The 11,703-nt window shown below is 38.6% G+C and overlaps 3 protein-coding genes across 3 annotated transcripts; 2 read left to right on the forward strand and 1 right to left on the reverse strand.

The window, feature by feature from the left end:
* Window positions 1-271: 271 nt before the first annotated feature.
* LOC111343162 (uncharacterized) lies at window positions 272-3,446 on the reverse strand. Its single transcript, XM_022950315.2, has 2 exons — window positions 3,227-3,446; window positions 272-2,544 (listed from the first exon to the last, which is right to left on the reverse strand). The coding sequence occupies exon 2, from the start codon at window positions 2,541-2,543 to the stop codon at window positions 1,605-1,607; it is 939 nt and encodes a 312-aa protein (XP_022806050.2). The 5' UTR covers window position 2,544; window positions 3,227-3,446; the 3' UTR covers window positions 272-1,604.
* A 1,627-nt stretch (window positions 3,447-5,073) lies between these two features.
* On the forward strand, window positions 5,074-9,250 carry LOC111343166 (adenosine receptor A1-like). The gene has a single exon (XM_088755383.1). The coding sequence runs from the start codon at window positions 7,799-7,801 to the stop codon at window positions 8,684-8,686; it is 888 nt and encodes a 295-aa protein (XP_088611509.1). The 5' UTR covers window positions 5,074-7,798; the 3' UTR covers window positions 8,687-9,250.
* Window positions 9,251-9,295: 45 nt separating this feature from the next.
* Window positions 9,296-11,412, forward strand: LOC148736122 (RYamide receptor-like). The gene has a single exon (XM_088755384.1). It carries the CDS (start codon window positions 9,298-9,300, stop codon window positions 9,856-9,858), a length of 561 nt encoding a protein of 186 aa, XP_088611510.1. The 5' UTR covers window positions 9,296-9,297; the 3' UTR covers window positions 9,859-11,412.
* Window positions 11,413-11,703: the final 291 nt, after the last annotated feature.

An 11,703-nucleotide genomic window follows, 5' to 3' on the forward strand; every position in this document is an offset into this window, starting at 1 on the left:
TATTTATTGGCTTAGCCATTATGGTATATGAGCCAATATACCATAATTTACAAATATGGTAAGCGTACGCGTCAGCTTAAAATTAAAAGGAGCTAAAAGATGTCTTCTTAGAAATAAAGTCGAGAAGATTTGTCTAATATCTTGGGGGCGGTTTTTTTTTAATAAAACAATTATTCCACTCGCGCTTGTTGGAGATGAGATGATTATAGCCAACGAGGCGCGTAGCGCCTCGTTGGCTATCTATCATCTCATCTCCAACAAGCGCGAGTGGAATAATTGTTAAACAGTTAACTCCGTTGAGACGCTCTATAGTCTAGGTAGGTGACATATACGTTTAGTGACAAACATTTACATATTCATACCGCAGTGGCCTAGTTTTAAAATTGTGTTCGCTAGCTTAACTTTAGCGCAAGAAGCGAGGCTGTCCCTTTATTAAGCTCCTTCGCTGTTGTAAAGCACTGTAATCAGAGGTTAGTCACAGATTGAAGGTCTAAGGTTTAACAATTATTTGTTTTTATTATATGGCTATGTCTCACAAGGACTGGGAACTACCGAATTCACGAATTTGATTGGCTGAAATCAATATTGAAAGCGGTCTAGATTTTCCCATCTAGACCGGCATCTAGACCGGTCTAGAAAAAAAAGGTGCAAAGAATATAAAAAATTGGCATATAAGACACAGCCACATAATAAAAATACAGGTCAATACTTAGTTCTTATTAACCGAGCTAGGTCGGTCTGTATGAAAGAATCTTGATCTCGGTCGCTGGTACAGACCTCACTGCGTTCGGTCTGTACTGGCGACTTCGGTCAAGGTTCTCCCATACAGACCTCCCGCTCGGTTAATAAGAAGTAAGTATTAACCCGTATGTATTATGTTAAGGCATGTTAGAGTTAAATAAACAGCATAAAGTTTCTGCTCTATGCGGTAGTCAGATGTGGTTGCTTATCAAACAACGAGACTCGCTGGAAACAGAATAATCAAGTCATTTCTACTAAATGTCTTAAGTGACAACAATACATTCTACAAAAGAAAGACTGCACAGATTAATGTCTTAGATATGTAACTGATAATTAATATGCATGTCCAGCAGTAGCTAATGAAGAAATATGTCGTCAAGGCGAATATTCGTCCCTCAAAAAAAAATATATATTGATTAAACTGTTTTCGTGATACGTGAACAAAAAAAACGCAGATGGAGTAGTAGTTAGGTAAAGAAACGGTCCCAAAACTTAAACAGCTATACATGTATCATTAATTTTGTAGAGACACACATACTCACATGTGCAAGCTTGCCTGCACGCATGCACACATACATAGATACACGATGTTTTTGACATTGCAGGTTAGGCAACCAATTATGACTTATCTGGACCCGGTTAGTGACCAAGGAAAATAAAGCGGATAGTTGAATAAATGAATGGATAAATAAGGAAGAAAATTATAAAAAAAAAAAACATATAATCAAATCCGAACTATATACATGAATCAATGGTTGCGCTCCTTTTGGTGACCCACTTTCTCCTTATTTACTGGGGCAGGAATTGATGCACACCTTACTACCTTAGTTATTTGCATGATCAACGCAAATAAATAGGATGTTTTACAATGGTGTAATCAAATACGAGGCGGATCTGAGTGTTGGGACAGGCGAACTGTCTGGTGGAAGTATTTTCTTAACTTTACACCTTGTCGTAGTGCATCTCAAGGGTTTGCTGAAGCGTGAGAGCTTTATGGCATACACCACAGGACTCACAAGAGAGCAGAAAGTCTTAAAAAATCTCATTGAAAGAACTGCATTGCATGGGAAATCCAAATTAAAGTACGACATTCCTTCCAAAATTTCCACCGGCAACCACATCGCAAAGTAGATAATAGCGCAAAGTGTAAACGCCCTCGAAAGCTCAAAGTTTTGTTTTTGCAACCTCCATACGGTAGCATTTCGTTTAAACGGAGGTTGCTGCCATATCAGAATGTAATTAGTGCCAATAATTGTCAAGTTAATAATCTCAACAAACCATACCGCCACTTTAGCGACAAGAACACTGTAGAAACCAGCCAGGGAAAATGCAGAGGTCATGCTCACTGCCATCGACAAAATCCAAATTAAAATATTAGCCGTCATGTAGCATCTGACACGAGTGAAAATATGAGTTAGAGGCCAGAAGGTCCTGTAATACATGTCTAAGGAGATTGCAGCCAAGAAAGAGGTCGAGAAAACGTCGCAGAGCGTTTGCAACGAGAGGTGCAGTTCTTCATGGTTCAAACTGCAATGATGCCCATCTGATTGCAGCAAACCAAGGAAAATCGTTATAGCAGCCAAGCCTCTAAGAATGTCTGTGAATGACAGGCTGATTGCAAAGTATCTGACAAGATTAAAACGTCCTCTCAAAAACAAAACAGTAGCATAAAGATTCCCTAGAAGTATCAAAGAGGCCTCTGTTACGAAAACCACACACCACGCAGTAAGCACTTTGAAACCAAATGAATATGGTTCTTTCACGGATAGGCTCGACGAACTGGTCTCGATTGAAATGTTCATGCTGTGAAAGTGAACAAAAGAACGAACGAAATATGAAGAGATTTAAAATAAAAGATTCACATCAATTTGGGAGGAGGATAGAATGAAAAATGAAAGAAAGATGGGTTCTATCAATCCTTAGATTTTGAGTGAAAACGAGAAGAGAGTGATCTCTAGAAATTCAAATAGATGTTTAAGGTAGAAACCTCTTCCTGCTGAGCAGGGAAACTTAGTGAATATTGTATATTATTCGGCCGATCTTCGACGTCTCGGATTAAAATCAGTATTGGGATCTGCCTTGGAAGGCAGGGGAAAAAAAAAGTACTTCGACAAGTTTATTTTAATGGCAGAGAATAAACGAACTTCAACACAATGTTTCCAGTTTAAGCAACTGGGGTACTGGTCATCCTGATGAATTCCAACTATTTTATTATTTATGACTCTGTTCATCAACCCTTTCAGCATATTTTGTTTTTCTTGAGACATACTATTAGTCAATCACCACTTTCATATTCAACATTTCTCATTTGGAATTACTCTTCATATCCTGTTTTTCCGTTCTAGAATATCAACTTCCTTTACGAGACCTATTTTTAAAAAAAGATTGTCACAATTTGAGAGGAAAAAATTCTGCGGCATTGCAGTGAGTGATTAACTTGTTCAGCGTAATTAAACAAATAGAAATTGCGCTACAAGAAACTTACCTTTAACAATTCTTCTTTTTTAGCACCTTAGCCTTCAGAGTTTAAATGATGGGGAAAGTTTAAATTCCATCTTGAAATTCTAATATATTCCCATGCATGTCAAAGTGCCTCAAGGCTAAAGGATGCTACAAATAGATTTATTATTATAAAAAAGCAGCATGTAAATTCTGGGCCAATTATAACCCACATTTTATTGGTGGAAGTTTTGTTTATTTTTCCTTAATTTATTGCTCGAATAAAGATGATTTTGTTCAAAGCTTGCTTTTATTAAGGCCCACATCTGGTCTCCCGGTTGGTGACGAGAACCCCTCGCAGATGCCTAAAAAAGAGAAAAATAAATAGAAATAATGTCTAGATAAAAAATGAACGGGTCCAACGTCTTCCAAGATTATATATTGTTCCAGTCTCCAGTAGCATAATAGTAATAGTAATATAGTTTATTGTAATATAGTTTATATCTGACCACTTGCAGCCCAGAGGCTGAGTTACGGGTGCAGTGTAAGGTTGAGAACAGACGTCAGCATATCGGGCGCCTCTGGCAGCCGCTTCAGTCTATCGATCTCACCTTCCCACCCATCCCACCCCAGGGGAGGACATCCATCACACAGTAATCTCGTGTGTGGGAAATTAACGTCTCCTACCCCAACCCTGCAGGAGACGGGACCTCCATTTATTCGTCCCTATCCGAGAAGACTAGAGTATCTAACCATTTCTTGATGTTATAGAAAGGTAGCAAATTCTTCTCAATTATTTTAAGACCTTGAGTGTTGGTCCGGCCGGGGCTCGAACCCTCGACCTCCCGCACAACAGTCCAGCGCTCTATCCATTGAGCTAACCGGGAGGCGGTTTAGACTGCAAACTGCAAACACCCTGAAGATACTTATTTCATAAGTTTATTTATATCAATTCTTCCTGTGGTCCTTTTAATTTGTTCCATCATATGAAAATAATTTTTTGAAAATATGCGATCGAGTGTGATAAGGATTTTAAAAAAAATAACAAGTTAAAATAGTTTTCTAACTCTAAACTGGTCGCTCTTGCTCGATAACTGTTTGTCTCCTGACGTTTGTTTTCAGAATTTTCTTTAGATTTAATTTTTAATTTTGAGAAGCACATCCCCTTGGGCTATTTCCTGCTGGTTGTCATTATAAACGACTCAAGCAACCAATCACGTTTTATTAGGGTGTTTTTTTTAGAAATTTAATCATATCGGAATAATAATGAACATTTCTCCACCACTTGAGCTCGGAAATTGAAAAAGGAACAATTTGAAGGGAAATAGTAGAAGCATTATCATGCATTATCCACTGAGCGTTTTTTCTTTGGGATGGCTGCTAAAAGCTAGCATCTTTCAAACGTAAATTTAGCCTCCTAAAGAGGGAGATAAATTTTAGAGAAAGGACAACTTTACATGAAAAATGTGCAGCTCTATCAAAGTATTATCATGGACCGTTCTCTTTGCAGTAGAAACTTTAGTTATTATCGCAGGAAATATCATCACTACCATTGTATTCTTGAAAACGAGATCTGTTTTGAAGGAAGACATTTTTACCTGCCGATACTGAAACCTCTCTATAGCCGATTTGATAGTTGGGAATTCGTCCGTGAAAATAACCATCAGCAACATTTGGAATCTTAAAATACCGCAAATTTATTTCTTGAAAAAATTTTTAGCCTTTGATGTTCTCGCTGAGAGTGCCTCTAGGTACATTGATGTTCATCACGTTTGAAAGATTTTACGCAGTAACGCATCCTTTGAACCACAGAACCTTAAGCAAACAGGTTTATGTGCATGGTGTTGTTTGGCCGTGGGCTGGTGGTGTGTTAGTCGCACTGATCAGCTTTTCTCCAATGCTCTTCCCCGATTCAGTATTTCCCCCTCGTTGCCCTTGGATTTTGACATCTTTGGCCCGGCGTGATCGGTGTGTTTTCCGTTAGCATTTTGTACACTTTGATCTGGATTTCCTCAAGAAATCACGATCCTCGAATAGCGTGCGACAGGCTCGAGCAGGACAAGAGACTTGTTAAAACCCTTTTCATCGTGACACTGACGACTGTTGTAACCTGGGTTCCATTTGTTGTGACGCCCGTTCCACTACAAGACTTCCATGACATTTGCAACATGCGCATCAGGGCTTTCTTGGCTGGAAGGTTTTTCCAGTTGGAAAATTCATTTCTCAATCCAGTTGTTTATCGTTTTCTCATGCCAGAATTCATGACAATACCTAGAAGGCTGTTCAGTTGTAGCAGGAGTAGGGTGATTTCAAATTGAGTATTAGTTAGAACTGCTGCTATTTGTCTAAAAAAGCCTTATTTGACTTTTTCTTTGCTTAACAATTGGTTCATGCTTTAGCGTGCACTATCGAGTTATGGAGCACGCGGGAAGTTTGGAGAGCACAAAAGAAGCGTAAGAGTTGCCCGAGGCGATAGCCGAGGGCAATTCTAGCTTCTTAAGTGCTCTCCAAACTTCCCACGTGCTCCATAACTCGATAGTGCACAGCTGAAAGCATGAACCAATTGTTTTAGAACATAGCCGGTGGAATTGTGCATCAAATGCGACACGAAAAACGGACAACAATATCAGTTGAAGCGAATCGTGACGGCGCTGATGCCGAGTCTCCTTTTCCTTTGTTTTTCTCTTTTTTTGCCTCATTTAAGAACTCTAGCCCATGGGAAAAGGTCGAAACATTGTCTTCGTTTTCGGACTAGCAGGCCGAGTTTCTGTTTGTATCCATTATTGTCGCGAAATGTATTGTTTTTCCCCGCACTAGCAATGGCCGCTCGCGCGAAAAAAAACTTTCTGGCAAAGTCAGATTTGCTGACGCTATCAGCGTGCACTATCGGGATTTTGAGCACGCTTACGTATAATGAATTTGACTGCGCGACTCTGCTAGCTATATTCTAAAAAGTACTTATATATAATTCTGTCTTAGATAGTTTTTATCTTTTCGCATATGATAGCTTTTATATTTAGATTCTGGTTCTGGAACAATTATCTATTGCTTTCTCATTATTCAAGGCTACGTGTTGCGAAGCTGGTAAACTTGGCTGTGCTGGAAAGTGTGCAGAGCAGCATCGTTTGAGATCACTTCCCACCTTCGCGGGTGTCCTTTGCGGAAAAATTCATACGCGTGCCAGTTTCACTAAAATCCCAGCAGACTATACATCTGTAAGAAAGCTTGATAAATGCCGGCATTTTTCGGTAGCATAGTTTGCCAAAGGATTCCAACTCCCAATTCCAAGATTCATACCAAGTCATTTTTAAGTTTTAGAATCCCCGAGTTTTGCACCAGGAAACATTTATTGCGGCCTTTCTATCAAACTGATTTCAGTGCGGTCACACGCTGGTCGTAGCTGTTATGGCAAATGATCGACAAGTCTATCACGGTTTTGTTCATTAAGTAGATTTTGTCCAGTTTTCACCAAAGAAAATTTTGTCAGCGGTACGCTTCAAGATTTGTCCGCTTTGGCCAAACCTTGTCAAGTCGCGACAAACCACCCGCGCTTGTAAACTGTTGGTGAGGACAGAAAATTTTTCTAAATCAACAACGCTCTCTCTGGTGCTGAAGGCTTCCTCTCGGACGCTTTTGGAGATTTAAAAATCCCTTTTTTTCAGAAAACGTTGGGGAAAATTTTTTACTTCAATTTAGTCAAATAAGAGAAAAAATAATTTTTTCTGCTTCTGAAGGTGGAAAGTAACCTTAAAGAAAAAAGGTAATTAGATTCACCGTCAATAGCTGATAGCTGCCTTTTTCTACCTATGACTTCTTACATTCATGTTTTGTCATTTAATCTTGAAGACGGCTGTTATCGTCGAAGTTTCTCGGTTTTTTTTAATTAAGACAAACCTTGCCTGAAGCTTCCGCAAAACAAATAATGGTAGACTTTTATTGTTAAAAAGTTATTATTTAGTGTCTGTGATGCACAATTCTTCGATATGTTATCATAGCTTACAATGAACCTGTCAAGTTTGATTTTTTTAGGTCGAAAAAAATCTCGGCTTTCTAAATAAGTGTCACTCAAAAATAAGTACTCTTCGTTTTCATGAAGCGAGTAGTTATAATTTATAAAGCGGGTAGTTTCAATTAATAAAGCAATACACGAATCCCGTATACTGGCTTTTGCACCTTGTAATGTTTCAATGCATCTGATGAATGTACAATCAATATGATCACGAATAACGATAGGGACTCAGTACAGATAGAGCGGACTTAATTTTCTTCACATGATTTCCATTGAAACTATATTAATTAGATGCAGAAGAAAGTTTAAATAAACTAACTTTTCGTTTCGTCAAAATAAAGAGTAGCTGTTGATCTTTCAACGTCCATCCCTTGAAAAAACTTGCTAAGATTATTTTTTGAAATGTAAACGATATTTTCTTTTGATCGAAAACTTTACTTGCACCATCAACTTTGTTCTTTACTAGACTGCTCTTTTTACATGTGATAGGGTATTCCATAGATGTGCAAAACCGTTGAAAAATTATTGTAATCTGCAAACTCACAGGAAGTCTTGGTTATGCACCAGAAAAGAACAACAATTTTTGGAAAGAAAGACTTCTAGCTTAAAATGTGCAATTCTACCGAGTTCTTTGCGTGGACAGCTCTCCTCGCAACGGTAACCGTTGCTATCATCGGAGGAAATATCATCACCACTATTGTATTATGGAAATTGAGATCCGTTCTGAAAAGAACCTATTACCTTTTGATAAACCTTACGATCGCCGATTTGGTTGTTGGTTTTGGAGGGGTCGTACTCATAAGTACGAGCATTTTGAAGCATAACGGCTTAGATGAAAGTCCATTGTTCGTAACTACTAGGTTCCTGCGAATGGATGTTTTCGCTAATAATGCGTCTTTGACGTCTTTGTTACTTATCGCCGGAGAGAGATTTTTGGCAGTTGCTTTCCCTTTTCTTCACAAGGTAATCACAACACGTTTCTACGCGAAGTGCATCGCTGGGGTGTGGATTACTTCTCTCCTTCTGAACGGGATTGTGTTGTCTTCAGATGTTTTTCCTACTTCGTTTCGCCGCACCATTTCCCGAGGAATTCTCGGTTACTTTACGATCGTCTGCTTGATTGCCATTAGCGCTTTCTACATAACTATATGGGTGGTCTCTAGAAAGGTGGATGTTCGAATACCTCGAGATAAACGAGATCAGAACAAGAGACTTGCTAAAACCTTGGCAATTGTGACAATTGCATCGCTCATTGCCTGGATCCCCCTTTCAGTACACACCGTTTCTCCTTTCTCTAAACTAGATGAAAATTGCATCTTATCCGGATCTCGTGTCATTACATATTTCCTACAACCGACCAATTCTGTTATCAATCCACTAGTGTATTGTTTTCGCATGTCTGAATTTCGAGCAGTTCTTAAACAACACTTTCCAACTTGCAGAAACGCCAACGGTAGAATTCGATCGGTTGGAGCTACGAATTTACCAAAACCCTAACTCGAGAAATATGACTTAACATGATCAGTTTGGTCGAAAATACAAACAAAACTTTGAGGAAGATAAATTTACTTAACTTCTAACTCGAGTAATGCAACTCAAAGGATTGTAATAATATTTTATAACCGCCATCACAAAAATCATGATCCTTTCTATTTATAAATGTTACGCAATCATGCATCCATCGGAGAGCGGATGATTTTTGTTCATATCACATCTGGTCTCGCGTACATCATAAAATTATTGATTTATCAATGTAAAGCCACCAGAAACCTAAAGAAATGTCCTTGATTGGTCAGTCTGGCTACGACTTTATAGTTGCGTTCATCCATGTGCAATCATGAGCAGTATTTTTGCCTATTTTGTAATTTTTTTTCTTAGAAATTTTCAGGTTAACAAAAATCATCAAACATCCTAAGATGATCAGTTGTGGTAATGGCTCATCTTGGATCAAGAGCTTTTGTAGTTAATTACAATCATCGTAAGCTAACTCAGATTAATTATTTACCAATAGAATGTTATCTCCTAAATATGAAACTGAGAATTACATTTTGTTTACAAGCAGTGGCTTGCAATAGAGAACCGATATTAAGACGTGTTTCTACACTACCATGGATATTAACATTAACCGTGGAAGCATTTGCTGTCATTCTTGGAAACGCAACAATACTTCCATATTTTTCCTGGTCCTTATCTCATTAGAAAGACTCCACGTAATAGTGTGGCCATTTCGCAACAGATCCATGTCAAAACAAACGTATACGTATGCTATCGGAGTTGTGTGGCTTTTATCAGGAATGGTGCCAATTTTTAAGTTACTGCGGTTGCCGCAAGAAGTACTGAACCTATATACGAAAGTCTTTCTATATATTTGCCTAACAACAATCGTGTATGCTTATTGTGTTATCTGGTTCTTTGTCATGAAGAATGACCCAAGACTACCACAAAATAGCCACAAACGAAACCAAGATTTGACCAAAACTCTAACCACTGTAACTTTGTTATCACTAACAACTTGGCTACCGTTAGCTGTAATCCTGAACTTTAAGTTTACAGTCACTCCTGAAAGATTCAATGTTCTTAAAACAGCGACTAGATCTCTAACAGTAGCAAACTCCTTTATCAACTCAGTCATATACTGTTTTAAGATATTGATGTTTAAAAAACTTTAAAGGAATTGCTTTTCATCAGGAAATCAACCGGATCCAATAGTCATGAAAGCGAAGCTTGCCAGGAGGCAAATACAGTAGTGTTAGTCACATTCTTCTATTCCAATGCGGCCCATAACAATATGACTATTGATGGAAGCAATCAGATAGAATGAGATTAGGTGCTGAGAAGATAAGCTATGGTAACCACTCTACATGTTTTTCATAGATCAGTCTATTTGACTGATATCTTGCAATCAGATAGAATGAGATTAGGTGCTGAGAAGATAAGCTATGGTAACCACTCTACGTGTTTTTCATAGATCAGTCTATTTGACTGATATCTTGACGACCGGAGCTTGATCATTGCCTTTTGCGTTTAAAGGGATTTGAAAGGACACAATGCGAGGAGACTTGAAGTTTTCAATTGCGCCTGTGTCCTCATAGGAGTTGTAGTCCGTAGAGAATATTTAAGGTTTTCATGGATCATGTGACTCTTTTCGTTGCTCTAATTAAACTGTCCTTCATTCAGTGATTAAGATAGAAGATTTACCGCACAACACTCGCGATTACTTCATTTTCCTTCACTTAGGAAAGTGGATTTACAACACGATTGAGTACATAGAATAAATGTCCTTGCAGTAGTAACGCTATGTAACGCAACACACTAAACGCAACAATAGGCTTTTTCGCTCCACAAAAGGGTCTCAAGCACTAAAATCTGCCGATTTCTGCTGCTTTTACCGCCATATTGAAAATAACGCTACCATAATGCAATGCAATCGGAGTGCGCACACCGCCTGCTCACCGAGATATAAAATCGAGATATATACTTCCCTGTGACTCACAACACCAAACTAAATGAGCCACAGATAAGTTATCGAAATTACATAAATAAAAACTTAATTTATTGCGGCGCAATCAAAAATAACTACACAGTGCAGGTCACCTGATGCCGTGCAGGCTATATTCAGTCTAGAAAATTCTTTTACTTCCTTGTAACAATAGAGCCACCGCGCCGCCTTTGATTTATAAAGGCCCCTGTTAATGATGTTATCAATGCTAATTTACAAGGTGCGTGGCATGAAAAAGTTACTTGAGGATTGTAGAATTTGTTTCAAATGAATGAGCGATCCGTGGCCTGTTCCAGAAGATTGGAAAGTGACTGTGCTATAAAAACAAAAGAATGAAACTGCAACAAGTAATTGCTGACGGTCGAGACACGTCATTCATAACTGTAATATTACATAGCGTTCCCTGAGTGTTTTCTTTAATTTTCCCAGTGGAAAACCCTTCAGGATTTTTCTTAAATCCTCATCACAAGAATGTTTCCCTTTTACAGTAATTCAGCACAGCAAATTCCTTGGATAAACAAGCATAAGTGCATTTTAATGATGTAATGCTCGACCGAATATTATTTTGATATTAATTTTCTGACGCAGTGTTTTTGGTTTCGAATCATTTGACCGTCACGTTCGAGAACTCTGAAGGAAAGTTGTAGAACTTTTGATTTGTTAAAAACAATTCGAACGCGTTGACGCAGATGTAAATGCTACCAAGTTACTTAGGAAACCAATCTGAAAGGTAAAAAATTCAGCTTTCAGACCTTTAAAAAATTCAGACCTTTAAGGTCGGCACACACGATGGGACTAGTCCCTGCGACTAGTCCCAGCGACCAGTTTCATGCGACTAGTCCCTTCGTGTGAACTACACATTTCTGTTGTCGCAGGGACCAAAATTTGGTCCCTGCGACTGGTCGCATGAATTTAAACTGGTTTGAATTCATGCGACCAGTCGCAGGGACTTGTCGCATGAAACAAATGTTTGTCCCTTCGTGTGAACTGTTTGCGCGACCAGTCCCTGCGACTA

Source organism: Stylophora pistillata, chromosome 3, assembly GCF_964205215.1.
Source record: "Stylophora pistillata chromosome 3, jaStyPist1.2, whole genome shotgun sequence".
NCBI lineage: Eukaryota > Metazoa > Cnidaria > Anthozoa > Scleractinia > Pocilloporidae > Stylophora > Stylophora pistillata.